Genomic DNA, 18,910 nt, shown 5'->3' on the forward strand with positions numbered 1-18,910 from the left:
CAACTTGATTTTTTTTTTATACCACAGCTCCCAGTGATTCCTTGCTTAAAGTACAGCGAGCAGAGCTCTACTCAGCCATGAAGAACTTCAAGCAAGCTTTTAATGATGCGGATTGTGTCTGCAGAAAACAACCTCTCTGGCCTAAGGTAAAACAAGGAGCTCACTATAAAAAGCATTTCTACTTTTATTTAGGCATTTATGGGCCCTTTGCTGTACTGAAGAGACTCCAGACTTTTACTAACTTATAGAAAGAGATTGTTCATGGGTTTACACCCATCAGTTTAATAACTATAGAAAAGCTGTAGGCTTGTTTGAAGTCACACCTTTTAAGATCAGCTGCAGAGATCTGGCTAAATGTCCTATAACAAGTCTATTTATGCCGGCAGATCTCAGATAAGGGTCAAGACTCTGAACAACCCTTAGCTCTTCTGCGGAAGTTAAAGCTCTGTAGGTTTTAAAATTTAAACATCTTTCTCTGTGAAGAAGCCAACAGTTTAAGATTCTATTTTTTACACCTTTATCTGTGTTTTTGCGTAGTATTCGCCTTCCATTTTCAATGGGCTTTCAGTCCTTGTCTATGCGCCATGGCACCTGCTTAATTTTTTTCCGGTGTGCTAACAGACTGTGTTTGTCTACTGAGTATGTACATTGGAATAGCATTAAAAATGAATGGCAACCAACCGCAATCAGTATAGACAGTGGGTAATTGTATGTGAAAGAGAAAAGGAGCCGCAAATCTTGGACACCTTAAAAACTTTTTATTAAAATGCCAAAAACATATCGTATTTATCGGTGTATAACACGCACCTAAATTTTAGGAGAGAAATTTCAGGAAAAAAGCTGAAATTGAAAATAAACAGCTTTGAACTCAGAACATTTTTTTTTAATCAAATGCAGTCTCACCTGTGCTCATGAATGCAGCCTCCTCATCAGCGCAGTGCCCATGAATGCATCCTCCTCATCAGCGCAGTGCCCATGAATGCATCCTCCTCATCAGCGCAGTGCCCAAGAATGCAGCCTCCTCACCAGCGCAGTGTCCATCATTGCAGCCTCACCAGCGCAGTGTCCATCATTGTAGCCTCGCCAGGGCAGTGCCCATAATTGCAGCTTCGCCAGCGCAGTGCCCATAGTTGCAGCCTCGCCAGCGCAGTGCCCATAGTTGCAGCCTCGCCAGCGCAGTGCCCATAATTGCAGCTTCGCCAGCGCAGTGCCCATAGTTGCAGCCTCGCCAGCGCAGTGACAGTAATTGCAGCCTCGCCAGCGCGTTGACAGTAATTGCAGCCTCGCTAGCGCAGTGACAGTAATTGCAGCCTCACCAGCGCAGTGCCCATAGTTGCAGCCTCGCCAGCGCAGTGACAGTAATTGCAGCCTTGCCAGCGCAGTGACAGTAATTGCAGCCTCGCCAGCGCAGTGACAGTAATTGCAGCCTCGCTAGCGCAGTGACAGTAATTGCAGCCTCGCCAGCGCAGTGCCCATAGTTGCAGCCTCGCCAGCTCAGTGACAGTAATTGCAGCCTCGCCAGTGCAGTGACAGTAATTGCAGCCTCGCCAGTGCAGTGACAGTAATCGCAGCCTCGCCAGCGCCATTGACACTATTAGGATCACTTTTTAAAAAAGTCCAGGAAGCAGCGCTGAGGTAGAAGGGCCGAGGAGAAGGAAGGATGCACGCGCTGTCATCGGAAGTCCCGGTGCCTATGATAGACGTCGGCATAGGAGGCGGGACTTCCGATGACAGCGCGTCCTTCCTTCTCCTCGGCCCCGCCCGCCCCCTTCTACCTCTCAGCGCTGCAATCTGAACTTTTTTTTTTCATATCGGCGTATAATACGCACAGCTGCTTTTTCCTCCATATTTAGGAGGAAAAAGTGCGTGTTATACACCGATAAATACGGTACTCACAGACACACCTAGTAGCTCTGAGGAAGGGAGCGTGCCTCCCGAAATGTGTCAGCAGTTCCAATTACAGGGACGATTCCTTCCACATGTGGTGGACTCATTCAATGCGATTTTTGCACTTCATGTCTGTAAGTATGTTTTTGGCATTTTAATAAAAAGTTTTTTAGGTGTCCAAGGGCAATGCACTAGGTGTTTGCGCCTCCTTTTCTCTTTCACATGCACTTCTGTTTGGAGTTCCCCACCTGAGGAGAGCAGCACGCCTAGTAGTCCCATCGGAGTGAGCGCTTGGGTGATTCAGTTGTTTGGAAAATCGAGTGGGTAATTGTACCCTGCCCTGGAAAAATGCATGTATAGGTGTGGAAGGGCCCTGACTCTTTGCTTGATTTACATAGGCTGGGAAACAAGCTTTAAATACTGTATATGAGGAGTCTGTCTGGATTGTGCCCTATACAAAAATCAGGCATCTTAAGACAGAACTCCAGGCTTTTTTTTATTTAATAAAATGTGCTGTGGAACAAATTGTATGTCACCTGCAGGATTTCTGCCCATTGTTTATAATACAGTTTCATTAATGGCGGATAGTGTAGGTTTTACTATACGTCCTGCACTAAGACTATGAGACCTGCAGATCTCATATACAAAAATAGTACTGTTGTTTATCCACCCCTCTGCCCCCCTTGTTTATTCACAGAATGCCTTGTATTTAATGAACTATTCTATCATACACTTCAATAGAGTTAAAAAAAAAATGCCTGGAGTTCTACTTTAATTAGAGAGGAACATGATTTGCAGTGTGAATTATTATTTACTAGATAGCAACACAGCTGCCTTGCAATAACTAAAGAAAGATATCTACTTACCCTGGTTTATGCTTTTGGTATTCTCAGGAATCCAACATGATACATAATTAAAGATACGGTAACATACCATTGTCCAAATACAGAACCTACTTTCCAAACTATCTGAACTTCATGTTGAGATTTTTATCCCATACCAAACCAATCAAGATTTTGATTTGGACGTTTTATTTCTTTTATATTTCTAGTTTTACTTTTTTGATGGTTTCATGTACATTTTGTATACTAATATTTATTTTGTATGAGCACAAACACAATATCTGTGATCTGTCATTTGTAAACTTACAACATTATGGTGTTTTGATAGGCTTTGTTGCTGTGTTTCATTATTTCCAGTGATATTAAAATATGTTACAGAAAAAGTGCATATTAGCAACTTCTGATTTGTGTCTAATGTAACATGTACTTGTGTTAAAAAGTATCCTCTTCTCCATGTATTGCTTCCTTTGTTTGAAATACCTGGTGATCCTGCCCAGTCCACCTGCTTTCCTATTTCAAACTGACCACTCTTGACATTAAACCTCATATATCCCTGCGTGGTCAGTTTTCTTCTTTGCATTTTACCTGGTAGCTAAACTTACCTGTACTCTATTGGTCAGGCTTCTGCTGACACGCCCCCCTCCCTCTCCCCAGTTTTTCTGCCTGTCTCTTTGCCTCTTACTGACACACCTACAGTCTCCACCCCAAGCTCTCTAAGCACCTTATGCAGCTGAGAACTGAGGTCATGTGAACACTTGAAAAAATAAAATATATATTTTATGTGAGTGTAGCACATTGTTGCTTATCCACTAAGCCCTGGAAGATTTTACCCCCTGACCAGGGCCTATTTTGCGATTCGGCACTGCGTGATTTTAACGGACAATTGCGCGGACGTGCGATGCTGTACATAAACAAATTTGACGTCCTTTTTTTCCCACAAACAGAGCTTTCTTTTGGTGGTATTTGATCACCTGTGCGATTTTTTGATCATGCGCTATAAACAAAAAAAGAGCATAAATTTTGCAAAAATAGCAATATTTTTCACATTTTTGAAATTCCCCAAAAAAAATGTAAAAATCAAATTTTTTTAACATTTTCGGCCAATTTGTTTTATGCTACATATGTTTGGTAAAAAAAATTGCAAAAAGCGTATTTTGATTGGTTTGCGCAAAAGTTATCGCGTTTCCTAACAAAGGGAAAGATTTTTGTCATTTTTGTTGTTTTTTTTTAACGCGTAATGGCGGCGATCTGCAATTTTTTTTGCGTTACTGCGACATTGCGGCGGACAGATCGGACCCTTGACTGACATTTTTGACACTTTTGGGGTTACCAGTGACATTTCTACAGTAATCAGTGCTATACATATGCACTGTTACTGTAAAATTACACTGGCAGTGAAGGGGTTAACTTTATTTAAGAGGGAGGGGCTGTGTGTGTCCCTAGGGGCTTGATTCTAACTGTGATTGGCTGTGGCTTGAGCTGTAGGAACAGTGATCAACGGTCCTACATAGTAGAACCGTATGATCACTGTTTCTACACAGGGGAGAATGACAGGCGGCTTGTTTACATCAGCCGCCTGACTTTCTCCCTCTGCAGTGACGATTGCCGAGTGACACGCGCGGGGGGGTCAGTGACCGCGCGGGAGCGCGCCCTTCGGGGGCGCGCGCTCGTTTCCTAGACCCTCACAGGCTAGCGATGTAGATCTACGTCACTTTGCCTGTGAGGGGCTGACTGCCGACGTAAATAGTAGTGCGGCAGTCGGCAAGTAGTTATATAGGGTTATCAAATTGATCTAGTGTGTTCTTAAAGCGGAGTTCCCCCCCCCCCCCCCCTCCTAAAATTAAAAGTCATCAGCTACACATACTGTAGCTGCTGACTTTTAATATTAGAACACTTACCTGTCCTGGAGTCCAGCGATGTCAGCACCGCAGCCGATGTTTTCATCGGCTGCCGGGTGATGCCGCCGCCATTGCCTGTAAGGGAACCTGGCAGAGAATGCATAGAATGCATTAAGATAAAAAAAAAAAAAAAAAACCTTCTGCCTTTACAATCCCTTTAAGGAACAGATTTCAATAAAATATCTGTACCTGGCATTCAGGTTTAAATGTATTCTTACGATCTTGCTGCAATAGCTAAATGAATAATAACAGAAAGGCTGAATTACTTACATTCTCTGAAGCATGTGTGTACATGCAACCTGTGCTGTCTACATGACCAGAAGCCTAGGCATTTAGTCATGTGAACTCTGCTGCTCTCCTCTACTTTAACACAAATCATGTATTTTTGTTATATAAGCAGCTCCTAATGAAACTCTTAACAATATTTTCCTAAGAAAATGACAGTGCTGAATGCTATGATGTTTGGTAAATTAGGCTGCCAAGGGGATATTTATTGTGACCTAGAATACAGTTAACGCTGAACCTAACTGCACAAGAATTCTCTTCCCCGTCCCTCTTCCGTATTGCCATTTAAAAAAAAAAAAGTGTGCACAGATGCGCTGTGGACTCTTCCAGGAATTTGGGAGCATACAGAGTCTGGTGGTGCATCTGCTTGGTGGGATTTTTGGGTATGCTCATATGCTGCCAGCTTCTGGTAGATGGGCACTGTAGTGCCCACGGCATTTGTGCGCATGTGTGGAAATCAGCCATGCATGTGAAGTTGTGCTGCAAAGTTGCAGCTTAGTAAAACACTGCCTGCTAGCTGTGATATAGCAATCCTAGGAGGCAACGGGGCTTGGCCTAGGCCTTTTCAGGCCTAGGTGTAAGAAGAAGAGGGGAAGGATAACAAAATCTTGCTGTAGTGGATAGGTTCCCCTTTAAAGTTTTTTTTAATAAATATTTTTATTGAAAATTGTTCATTTACATAAACTCTCAGGTTACCAAACAAAACCCAAAGAGCAAAAAAAAGAGAACGAAAAAAAGGGGGGAGTCATAGATATACTCGTGTTGCCCACGCAGGGGCGTAAAAAATAAGCAAAGAAAAACAACTGATGGCACTAAAAATATTGAGATTATGTGTGATGCCGTTGAACATACCATTATTTTCCGGACCTAAACATGGAACATAGGACAGTAGTGCATGTTATAAACAAACACTCCAGTGGGAAACCCAACCAGCTAGGGATTAGTAGCAGGTACATGTCATGGTTTCGTAATACCCACGGGATAAACTGCGATCCTTCAGCCATTAAGACCACACCTTTTGATATTTCGTAGGACAACCTCTATTTATATATGTGTCCTTGTACAGCAGGAGACTGTTATTGACTATGGTTCTCCAGAAGTCAACAGACGGAGGGGCCTGTTTTGTCCAGTATAGCACAATAGCCTTCCTAGCGTAGAAAAGCAGGAGGCCCACCAGTGTCCTCTCTGCTATTGATGGGATCAAGTTTTCCACCAAGCCCAGTACACAGACCTCCATTTTTAATGGGATTTTAGTTACTGACACTCTTAATATCTGTGTCCAATAAGCCCCAATAACCGGAAAGGACCAGAAAATTTGGCAGAAATCACCACGGGCATGGCTACATCCCCAGCACTCTGAGGGATGAGAGGGACTTATAAGATGAAGCCTCGATGGTGTGTAATATGCCCTGTGGACTATTTTGAATTGAATTAGCCTGTCTCGTGCAGAGACCAAAATACGAAAAGGGTGGTCCCTGATATCGCCCAAATCCTCTTCATCTAAGTGCCGGATGTCACGCTGCCATTTAGAATACAGGGCAGACAATGTGGGGAGAGCAACCGACACCAAGTGGGCATAGATTTTGGATGTCTTTTTCTCCGAACAACCCACCCGGAGCACCCACTCCAGAACTGGTTGGACGAAAGCTAGGGACCCACGTAGGAATTGAGTGGAGAAGGCATGGGAGATCTGAATGTACGGAAACAAATAATGAGGTGGAAGGTTGAACTCTGAGGATAATTGTGGCCATATCTTCAGGGTGGCACCGTCAGTTATCTGTGAGATGTGCTTTAAAGTTTAAAGAAGAATTATATTACCTTTTTTTTTTTTCTTTTTGATCCAAACATTTTTAAAATAAATAATGCATGCACATACACTTGCAAATTTGTGTTAGATTTTGTTTTATTCATAATCAATATAATCCATATTCCAAAGGCAATACTACCCCCTGAGGGAAGTAATTTAATCATTAACCCAACAGGAAACTCTCTGTAGGAACTACTTTTGTTCTTTGTCTGGAATGGAGCATGTCGTAGTTTGACACTGTCAGCCTCCAATTTTCCTTCTCTCTTGCTGTTTTATCAGCCACTTGTTAGTTGTTTTACTACATGCAGCTGTGGTTATCAAATGAGATTGGAGAATATGGAGCAGAACTGGGAAGAGCCACATTGTTCTGTGCTGTGTTATGCTTTGCCCCATACTTGCATAAGGAGCATAATGATATATTTGACATATAAGAGCAGAATTGCATACTTTAAATTGGATGTGCAGGCAGCAGAGATCAATTCAGTTGGTCATAGACAATGCTAGACCATGCTGCGTGGCCTGCACAGCAGCTGGAAAACCCCGGTGGTCGGTCACAGAGGAAGCTTGGTCCTACAGCTTGTCCAGCACAGCATAGAGAAAACTCTATGGGAAAGCCACAAGACATCAGTGTTACAAGAAAGCATGAATACACTATTTTAACTTCGAAATTCAGTTATATATGACTCTGTTAACCCTCTATTTTGCATGGTCATGTATAATGTATTCAAAATAGTTGATAAAATTACTGATTCTCCTGCTCCTCCTCATTTCACTTTCTGAGACTGTATATCTTTGAAAAGCAAGAGCTCATTAGTACTTTCTATGTCTCTAGAGAACATCATGTCCTTTACCATTAATGTAATCCTGTGTTCCAGTTTAACAGAAAGGATTATTTTTAGAAAGCATGGTACAAGATATTTGGTTAATTGCTTTTTAAGTATGTCACTTTTCTGTATGTACAGGGGCATTACGTGAAAGCGCAAGCTCTGTCTGGACTGGGAAGAATGGAGGAGTCTTTAAAAGAGTTTCTGTATTGTGTTGCCTTAAATCCTGAATGGAGTTCAGTGAAGTCAGAAGCACAAAAGGTAATATTCTATACATCCTCTTAGATAAGTGCTTTATATTAGGGACCGACCGATTATCGGCAAAGCCGACATATCGAGGGCCAATCTGCACTTTCCCTGATATATCGGAATCGGCCACCAAGGTGACTGATATTGCCGATATTTCGGGAAAGTGCTTGTACCGGAGGGATGCCTGCAGCTAGAGGCATCACCCCAGTACCGGTGTCTATAGCCGACGGTCGGTTGACTTGTAATGACAACTGATGCGGCTGAGAAGCCGCTCGGCTGTCATTACAAGGAGCGGGAGGGGACGTCCCCCCCTCCCGCCACCTTCCACGGCTCGCCCAGGTCTCCCGTCCCACCAGCCTGCATTGCTACCAAAGAGAAGACCCGATCAAAGCCGCATTCGGCTCTGATCGGGTCTCCATGTAAATACCCGGAAAGTGATGTCAAATTCGAAAAAATTACAGCATTTAAAACAGCCAAACTTGACCTTTTGAATGCTTTTAAGGACAGAGGAGGGGTTTGAGGTCTTTTAGACCACAGATCCCTCCACAAGAGTACCTTTAAAAAAAATAATAACATTTTTAATGTACGAAAATATTGAGCAATATCGGCCGATACCGATAGGCGATGACCACAATATTGGTTTCGGCAATAAAAAAACAATATCGGTCGATCACTACTTTATATAGATCTATATATCAGTTCATATTTTCACCATGTTTTATTCTGTGTTTTATACCCTTTTAGCAAATTGACTTATTCTTTACCACTTGTTCTTTGTAAAATGTTGAAGGGAAAGCTCTGTCTACCCAAAAATGACAGTGGATGCTGGGGATTTGAAACATATTTTTTTTTAGTGTAGCTCGTAGGAATGCTAGCAGTGACATCTCTTTGCTTGAATTCCCAGGTCAGCTTACCTACATGTGGTGGCAATTGTAAGAAATCCCACTCTTCCTGCTGGATTTCTGATATATTTTATACTATGGAGAATGCAACAGGTGGAGTGGAAACAGCCCAAAGTGGAAAGGAACACTGCAGACTGCAAGATGGCTGGTAATACTGCAAAGACCTATTGCAGAGAGATATCACCAGCTGAGTTTCCAATATGTATTAGAGTCCAGCAGAAGACCTAACCAACTAAACTGTACATATAATGATGTAGTACTGATGTAGTGCCCCTTTTGTATGAACCCTCCTAGAATATCCGTGTTCTTCCTGTTTCCAACCCCCTTAAATTATAGATCAGTGTATATATTTACCATTATACTGTACCATGAATCCTCAAATAATGACCAAATGCTTTTATTCAAAAGGATCACATTAAAAATGCAACGTTTCAAGGCTGTGCAAGACCCCTTCATCAGGCATGAGATGACAAAGGGGTCCTGCACAGCCTTAAAAACGTTGCTCTTTATCACTGTGAGGTGACTGTTTTGAAAAAAAAAAAATGTTAGGTCGTTATTTGAGTATCCATGTATGCTGGCAAATATATACACTGACCTGTGATGTCACTAGTTCCCAGCTGGTTGTTGCTACAGCACCTGCTTGGTTTCTCAGCCTACTCCAAGAACATATTAAATGGGAATATGGTTTGTCCCCTAAATTTTAGAGTGGCAACAGGAATTTGCTATCTAACATCAAATCCCTGCAAATCATTTATGTTAAATGCCTCTACCAGCTTACACATAACCAGTCAATGCCCAGCTTGCCCTTGTTTGGTCCCAGAAGGAGGATTTAGGAAGCTGGAGCTGATGCAGTGTGCCAGTAAGACCACATTTATTGAGCATCTATACACGGACTGTTTGTAGCAGAGCTAAGTAGCAGTTCTTACCCAGTGATCTTAACTAAAGTAAGAGAAAATATTAGGTGGCATCTGGTAGGTCAAAAACATTTTCTTGTATGTTTATGCTGATGGAACCCTTAAGTGGAATAGTCCTATTTTGTTGTCTGCAAAATAACTGGCATAGTCAAAAGGGTATTTGAGGGAAAAAAATAACGTAAGCTTCATCCCTAAATTGCTGATGATATATTTTAATTGCAAGCAAAGCATATTAAAAATCATGTTTATCTGAAGCGTTTCTGCCATTTAGCTGGTGCCTTTTTATTGTTTACATTCTCAGCACCTACTCTGTATAGGCAGAAGTGTACATTTAAACAGCTTTTTCTTGTATATCAATGTAGTGTGGATTTATAATTTATGTCTGATTTTACATGCAGTAATTACATTGCATTTATACTGTATATTGAAGTTCCATTTTATATAGCTTATTTAGTAATGTAGAGCTAAAGGTTTATAGATATGAAGTGAAATTCTTTCCTTGCTTTCTTCTTGATTCACAATGATGGCTTTATTTTTCAAACACAATTCAAAGTAAGCTTTAGTACTGGAAAATGTAGTTGGTGAAGAAACATCATCCTGTACTAGTAAACTCCATGCAACCTGTTCTAGGTATTTTGATTGTTCTGCATGTCTGCCCATTATTTTACCATTCAAGGGTTGTGTTTATGCCTACATGAAAGGGCACAGTCAGGGCTTATCATAGTGCCATACTGTGCCTTCTGATGTGTGAAAAATACATCTGTAGCTGGCAACTTGATTTTTTTTCTAAGTTATTCCTGTGTTTTTCTAAACCAGGGGTGGGGAACCTTTTTTCTGCCAAGGGCCATTTGGGTATTTATAAAATAATTTGGGGGCCGTACAAAATTATCAACTTAAAAATGTGCCTGTTATATTTGGTTTAAACATTTAATTAACTCACCCCTAATGTGATGACTGCAACTGATTCTCTTTAGTGAGGTGTGTGATGTTAGCTGGTATTGATGATGTTGCTACTCGAAACTGGTTTTCCAGGTTTGCAACGGTCAGTCTGGAGCGCAGTCGACTCTTTGTGGTGGTAAGTTTTGAAAAGAACTGCTGGCTGGTACTGCTGGTGGGTACAGCTGGCTGGTACTGCTGTGGGTACTGCTGTCTCAGACTGGTACTGCTGTGGGTACTGCTGACTCGGGCTGGTACTGTGCTGTAGGTATTGTTGTGGGTACTGCTGGTTCAAGCTGGTACTGCTGGCTGGTACTGTGTTGTGGGTACTGCTGGCTGGTACTGCTGGTTCTGGCTGGTTCTGACTGGTACTGCTGTGAGTACTGCTGGCTCTGGCTGGTACTGCTGGTTCTGGCTGGTACTGCTGGCTCTGGCTGGTACTGCTGGCTCTGGCTGGTACTGCTGTGTGTGCTGCTGGCGCGAAATGCTGGTTAGCAGCAGCGCCGCGCTGGAGGAAGAGACAATGTTTCCTGTATTGGTCACAGGCAGAGTGCATTTGATATCACTCCGCCTGTGACTCACTCAGACTGTCAGAACAGAGCCGGAACTATACAGGAAGCATCGGCTCCATTCTGACAGATCAGCTGAGAGACACAGACTCAGCTGCACGGGGGGGGCGGACCAAATGACTTGGAGGGCCGCATACGGCCCCCGGGCCGTAGGTTCCCCACCCCTGTTCTAAACAGATGATTTAAGGTTTTATAGGAGACGTTAGGTGACGTTTCCTTGTGGCTATACAAGGGCACCTTCCCCCACTACCCCTTTTTACTTTTGACCTATAGCTAAAATGTCCAGTTTTAACGGAGACACTGCAGCTACAAATTAGTATTGCAGCATTTCAACGGAGCCATAATGGTACTGTATGATCAAAAGTATATGAAACACGGTTAACGCACCAAGACGATTACATTATAGTAAAAAGATAGTAATAGAGGGACGCTGAATGCAAATTTTTACAAGTAATGTGAAAAAATGTGGACAAAGTCATTATTTGAGTCCAATTGGCCTGGATTAGGCAGTTCATCATGAAGACGGGGATCATTCAGGAGAGGACATTCCCCTGAGTTGAGAAATGTAAGTGTAGTAGGTAAAGAAAAAAAACAAATGAAAAATCATTAGGAGTCCAAAGTCTTTATTGTTCAACTGGTTACAACAAGCAGGGCAAAGGAGAGCCAACATGTTTAGGCTATGTATGGGCCACACAATCCCCATTCATCAGGTGTGGAGTAGAAGTTTAAAATAACACATTTGAAAATGATAATAAAGAAAACTGCTACTAAAAATACAAATGTATAACATACAATTAAACAAATATTAATTTACATTGAGGGAAAAAATATTTCCTCAAAACCATAGTTTATTACAGCTTTACTATATAAAATTAAAATAAAAGGAAGCCACATTTCAAACAAAAAAAAACACACAAATGAAACTGTATGTATATACAGGTGATGGTAATTCAAAGATGCTGCTGGCAACCTTGAGGGCCGGTTCACACTGGTGCGATGCCAGACATTGCATGTGATTCGCATCACATTGCTGTGCAGATCACATGGGATGTCTGTGCGATGTAAATTCAGCCATACAAACTGTATGGCTGAATTTGCATTGCATTCGGACCAAGCTCGTGCAGGACCCTTTTTTTGTCCACACCAGAATCGGGTCGCATAGGTGTGAACACCGATGTGTGAACATCTGATTCCTATCACAATTCACAGTTGGCACTGCGATCTGGGGGTGTCATTAACTTTGTATTGACACTGCAGCGGTTCGCAGAGGGCAGTGTGAACTGCCGGCGATTTAGGTAAGATCCGGGAACCTGCACTGGATTCGCAGGGTTTCCTGCATCGTACCAGTGTGAACCAAGCCTTAGATATGCAAGATAAGCGCCAGTTCACACTGGCGCGACGCTACTTTCAGGGGCGACCTCCGAGATCGCGGTGCGAGCAGCGCGCCGTGACCTCTGAGCGGCCGCCACAGACTTCATAACATAGAAGTCTATGGAGGTCGCCTCCTGGTCGCCCCAAAGAAGCTCCGGACCCTTTTTCTAGGTCGGAGCGACTTGTGTCGCTCCTATTAGAACGGGTCCGTAGCTTCCCTATGGGAGGCGACCTGCGGCGACCTGTGAGGCGACCAGGTCGCCTCACAGGTCGCCCTAGTGTGAACCGGGGCTAAGAGATACTATCACTAAGATCACAGTGTAACACAATGTAACCAAAAATGCCTCTGCTGATCTGTGGCTGGATGCAATCTGGCCAAAAAGATACAAATGTTTCTACTGCCAGAAATGCGGTTGATTGCAGTAAGGCAAACACAGACCCATAGAAAATTGCTTTTGCTAAAAAATGAAGTTGACATAAAACTATTGCAGCTTGAGTTTTTACTGTTTTTTCAAGCCGCGGACACTCAAGCGTTGATGGAACGCTTGTTTTCCAGAAGTGAGTCATTAGATCAGCTTCTGTTGAATAGGCTGCAGTAGACAGAGTGAAATTAGGCCGGTTCCTGCTGAACTGGCCAATTTTCGGTTTATTTATAACCTGCTTTACCTAGTACAATGATACAAGTTTACTTCTGTAGTCATGAAGGGGAGTAGGGATATGCATAATTAAAAACTTGGTAAATGAAGCAGACATACTACCAGGATAATACATTCTGAGTGATTGCAGGTAGGAACTACTCCGTGAGGAACAGATGGTCTTATGACAATTTTTTACAGCTCCACTCCACTGGTGACAATTTAAACTAGTAAGCACAGAGAACTGAGTGAAACCTGGAAATTACTCCACACTTCCAGTCCCAGATCCTTTAAGCTGATGTTTGAGATTTCTGTAACACTTCTTGGACCTCTGGCCTTTGTACTTATCTTCTTAAGCTACTGCCTCCAGTCGCATCTATGGGAAACTTGATCACACATCTGTGGAAAATGAAGCAGAGGTAAACTTACCCTGGTAATTTAGAGGCAGTATTGACTGTATTTTAAAAACTATATTCATGTTTCCCTGCTCCATTGGTCCATACTCATATAAAGAAATAAGCACTATAGAACCTGGAGTACACAATTTACTAAGGACGAGAAGTTTTCTCATGGTCAAACATGTTTTTTTTTTATTCTAAGCAGATTCTGAATAATAAAATACAACTAATTAAAATTCATTTTTTCTTTTTCCAGTTAATGTGTGAGATGCTGTTTCCAGCCTTTGAGAATGTACAAGCCAATTTCTCAGCTCGTGCCCCTACACCTTACACTAGACTGAAGCCGGTATTCTTAAACAGCTCCAACTATTCTTCGGAGGATGTGCCTCTGCCAGGAGGGTCTAAGGTAGAGTCTTGTGACATGTGCTTACATACAATGACAGTTTGCTTCCCTAATTTCCCTATATTAGGTATCGTACATTGTATCCATAATTAGTTGATATAACTACCTAGTTTACATTTGTTTGATATGTATGTATTTTGTTAGGCAGTATTTATCACTCTAAACCCTGGTATAAATCCACCTAATACAAATTGCATTTGGGTTAAATTAGTGAAAGCTATGTACAAAGTTGCACATTTTGCATAGGTTTATCTTTGCCTTTCGCAACAAATATTTAGCTCTGTAACTGAGACAAGCCATAATTTAAGTTTATTTAAACCTAAACAGAATATTGTAATATATTGAAGCTCTCTAGTCCTTAGATGTGGTGGTTGCATTGGTTTTCTTTTTTTTCAGGCTTTTTACTTTTATTTTCACCTGGTGATCCTGCCAGTAATGCCCATCCTGTCCTAGGGTGACAATGCTCACTCGTTGTACTGTATCTGTGGAGAAGCCATGTTGTCACCCTAGGACAGGAGGTGTGTTGTAACTACAGAAAACCTCCCCCTCTACTCAATTCGAAGACATAAGGAGGAAGGGTTGCAAAGTTTACTGAGATAGCTTGAAAAGCCGAAAGCATTGTTTGAGATCTCAGTTCAGTGCACAGGAAGTTACTAGAACGCTGGATTTCTACCAGGATTAACAGGTATTTTTCAATACTTGCAGAAAATGTTTTTAGCCTGAATAAAGAAAACTAATCCTCCATCACATCTAAAGACTGATAAGCTGCAATATGTTTCATTTTTGGTTTTTGGGTTTATAAATATTTTAATAACATGCCAAAACATCATAATACTTTCATAATATTGAACTCCCTGTCAAAGCCGTAATGCATGCTAGGAATTAAAAATGCACAAAATGTGGCACCTTATGTCAGTTTGTCAAGAGGCACTGAAGACCGTTAATACATTACTACCAGACTGACATCTCATGATTGTTACTGATTACACTCCCCTAACATACCATGTAAATATTACATATGCTGTTTACTATGCTTACCTTTATAAATGTAAGCTACAAAGTTAAAGCAGTTCATACATTGTTCTTCAGCGGGTTGAAGAAGAAAAAATCCAAATTCCCCATCCACTCATTCAATATGGATGGGGGAATCCCTCCTGCTGTGGTATTGTATTCTGACAGCAGGGAGCCTTCCCCGCTGTCAGAATCCAATGAGCATTGTTGCCAACTATAGCCGGCAGCACTGATCATTGGGGAAAAAGCTGACAGGCTGGTTGTATATAAGTTGATTGATAGATCCACTTGTTTACAGCCAGCCTGCCCATACATGGGTCCTTGCCTGTGCATGCATGGGTACTTGCCTGCCCATACATGGGTCCTTGCCTGTGCAGGCATGGGTCCTTGCCTGCCCATACATGGGTCCTTGCCTGTGCATGCATGGGTCCTTGCCTGCCCATACATGGGTCCTTGCCTGCTCATAAATGGGTCCTGCCTGCTCATACATACCCATACATGGGTCCTTGTTTAAGAAAAGTAGGATACATTGGAACAAGCCCCTGACTGGTAGTCTGGCAACTCTTGATAGATGCCAAAAAAGCTTGTCTGGATATCAATATATGTTAGCTAAGCTCAGGCACAGCCTCATTCAACAATTCTATGCTGTACTGGTTGGTAGTGGGAACTGTATAATAATTACCAGCAGAGTTTTCTGAACTTTGTCTCACACACAGACATGGGCAGAAGTGCTTTATGTGGCAGGGCTATTTTTTCTTGCCAGTCCATAGCTAGTACTGACCCATATAAAGTGGGGTCACCTAGCTGTGGTATATAATTTCAATTATTTTTTTAAATTGTTCAGAGGACTTAAAGAAAAATTCCAAACTGATGTCACTTTTTGTTTCCCAGTTTTGTGTTTCGCTTACAGTCTAGTGAAACTGTTACCAGAAAAATAGAAAGTGAGGAAAAATCTCATTCTGACAAACTAAAGTTGGCCATGCATGGTGCGATTTTCTTTCCTGCAACCATGGTTTTTCAGTGTTGATGGGGAAATCCTTCCCACAGGGCTATTGTTTTCTCCCGGTGGATTGGCACGGGAAACCGTTCCTGCTGGGAGAACACACAGTGATTATTTCTAGCTGGCATCACATGAAAAATTAGACGTCCTGGTTGTACCCAAGTCAATCAATAGATCAACATGGGTACAATCAGCCTGCCCATACGTGGTTCAAATCTTGGCCGGCTCCTGCGTAACAGGACGAGATTTAAACTGTCTATTGCCAGCTTAACAGTAACCCCAGATAGTAGTAAAAAACCTCTAATACATAAAACCACACAGCACAAACTTTGTATAACACTTCTGTAGGTGCTTGAATAAACAGCAAAAAATTCCAAACACAGAAAAAAGAACTGAACTTCCAAGATAACTATTTGCTGAAGTTCCATATCAGTAGAAACACCAATGTTTCAAGTGTGCACAGACACTCTTGTCTGTCACCTTGAAAAAGAGGGTTTGCATATCCTCAAAACATAACTGATATGAGGCTTCGGGAAATATTAATCTTGGAAGTTCAGTTGAAGTGCTGTTTTTTTGTAAGTTTAGTTGTTAAATCTGAGTTCTTATACATTTCATGTTTTGTTATTGGGAATTGGTAAACCACACCTCGGCCTCATGCACTGGATATTTTGCTAGCTCTTCTTGACACCTTTCCTCCTGGCAGCAGAGTTTTGGCAGAAAATAACGCTTGACGCTTGTAAACTCGTGTAATGTGTTAGTTGCATTTAGGCATGTTATATGCTTGGTGTTAATTCATTTGATTAGCCAGAATAATAATTCTGGTCATTAAAAAGAAATTCATGCTCAAGCGCTATATGTGCCTAGGGCTTAGGCGCGTTTACACACATTTAAGTGTTTTAAGCGTTTTTTTTTCTGCCAAAACTCTGCTGCTCCGGATGCATGGCTTTGCGGGTTGCCTTTAAACACCCCTGCCTCTAAACTCTTCTAAATGCCTGTGTGCATGGACATATAAGCTAACATGAAGGAGCGTTTAGAGGCAGGAATAAAATGCCAAACACCCCTGTGAGTAGCAACAAAAACGTCCAGTGTGCAGGAGGCCTTTTGATCATAGATTTTCTAACGTCCAAAGTTTGTTTTATCTGCAGGACTCAGTGTTCAGGCTAACCAAAGCTACTTTTCCAAAGTCCGATGAGTTTCCAATAAAAGATTTCACTGACAGTCCTGAAATATGTGACCTGCCTGATGAAAAGGTAACAAAGACTCTGAGAAGTGTCCTCTCTTGCCTTCCGGAAGTAGGAATAAAGAGGAAACATCCAAGCACCTCAGAGGACTTTCACCAAAATGAGCTCCCTACCAAAGTTATCAAAAACGGTAAGAAGCAGAAATACCTGCTGGGATTCACTTCATATTAATCTGGCAAGGAGCACTAAACCTGGTTGTATGGGCTTGCTAGGCTGACAATAAACATATCTTTTTAACCTGTACTTTCAATATAATATGTTAGTCAGGAAGCTGAAAAGTTTAACCACTTTACCACCGGAGGATTTTGCTGTCTTACGTCCAGGCCACTTTTTGCGATTCGGCACTGTGCGACTTTAACTGACAATTGCACGGTTGTGCGACACTGTACCCAAACAAAATTTATGCCTTTTTTTTTTCACACAAACAGAGCTTTCTTTTGGTGGTATTTGATCACCTGTGTGATTTTTACTTTTTGCGCTATAAACAAAAAAAGAGCGTAAATTTTGAAATAATAACAATATTTTTCACATATTTTTATATGAAATTCCCCCCAAAAAAATGTAAAAATCTAAATTTTTTTAGATTTTTGGCCAATTTGTTTTCTGCTACCTATGTTTGGTAAAAAAATCACAATAAGCATATTTTGATTGCTTTGCGCAAAAGTTATTGCGTTTACTATCTAAGGGAAAGATTTCTGTCATTTGTGGTGTTTTTTTTTAACGAGTAATGACGGCAATCTGCGATTTTTTTTGCGGGACTGCGACATTGCGGCGGACAGATCGGACCCTTGACTGACATTTTTGACACTTTTGGGGGTACCAGTGACATTTCTACAGTAATCAGTGCTATAAATATGCACTGTTACTGTAAAAATGACACTGCCAGGGAAGGGGTTAATTTTATTGGAGAGGGAGGGGTTAATGTATGCCTGGTGCTTACTAACGTGTGTGGGGGGAGGTGACTGAGTGAAACAGGGACAGATCGCAGGTTCAGCTATGCTGAACCCTGCAATCTGTCACTGCCTGTCACTTAGGAGATCCGCCCGCTTGTGTTTACACAAGTGGGCGGCTCTCCAAACTCGATTCCTCCGATGATCGGGGAAGATCGGCGGTGATCACTGCCGCTCCTCCCCTGGCCCGACTCCAGCTGTGACTGAATACAGCGGGAGCGAGCCTTTGGCGGCCCGCGTGCGCCGCCCACAAGGGGAGGAGTCCAGCGACGTAGGTCTACGTCGCTGGACGGGAACTAACCACTTTGCCGCAGTAGAGCTCCAGTGAGCGGTCGGCAAGTGGTTAACATTATTACAGTATGGAAGATGCCTAGCTCCACATTTATCCTTAATATTACATCACAAAGTTTAGGAGCAAAAAAATGAGAATTGCAGTGAGTTTGTAGTGAACATTTGAAGTATCGAAAATAAAAATAAAAATTGATGCTTTAATTCCCAGATGTTGAGTCTGCCTCACAGTCACAAATGAGAACCATCTCTAAGGATCTTGTGGATGCTTCTGATTTTGAGTGCTCCCTCTGTATGAGGTACGTCTGAACCTGTATGCTTTTTGAAATCTTCCGGGTGGTGGGGAAAGTACATATAAAGTGTAAAGAATAACATGGTATTGAAGTAAAATTCAAGGAGGCCCAGTCACTAAAATTTTCTTCCGACCGAGGTCTGAATCTCAAGTCTGTGACATGAAAGATTGTACGTGTCAAAAATTCATGCTTTACGTGTTTTTGCAT

The 18,910-nt window shown here is 42.0% G+C and overlaps 1 protein-coding gene across 1 annotated transcript in view; it reads left to right on the forward strand.

Annotated features, from left to right (window-relative positions):
- LONRF2 (LON peptidase N-terminal domain and ring finger 2) overlaps window positions 1–18,910 on the forward strand; it is a 96,987-nt gene that overhangs the window by 58,947 nt on the left and 19,130 nt on the right. The window contains exons 2-6 of the mRNA XM_082246002.1: window positions 28–146; window positions 7,682–7,804; window positions 13,774–13,923; window positions 17,077–17,302; window positions 18,622–18,709. Of these exons, the coding sequence (XP_082102128.1) occupies window positions 28–146; window positions 7,682–7,804; window positions 13,774–13,923; window positions 17,077–17,302; window positions 18,622–18,709 (706 nt within the window). The remainder of the gene's footprint in view (window positions 1–27; window positions 147–7,681; window positions 7,805–13,773; window positions 13,924–17,076; window positions 17,303–18,621; window positions 18,710–18,910) is intronic.

Source organism: Pelophylax lessonae (genome assembly GCF_965119305.1).
Source record: "Pelophylax lessonae genome assembly, chromosome: 2".
Lineage (NCBI taxonomy): Eukaryota > Metazoa > Chordata > Amphibia > Anura > Ranidae > Pelophylax > Pelophylax lessonae.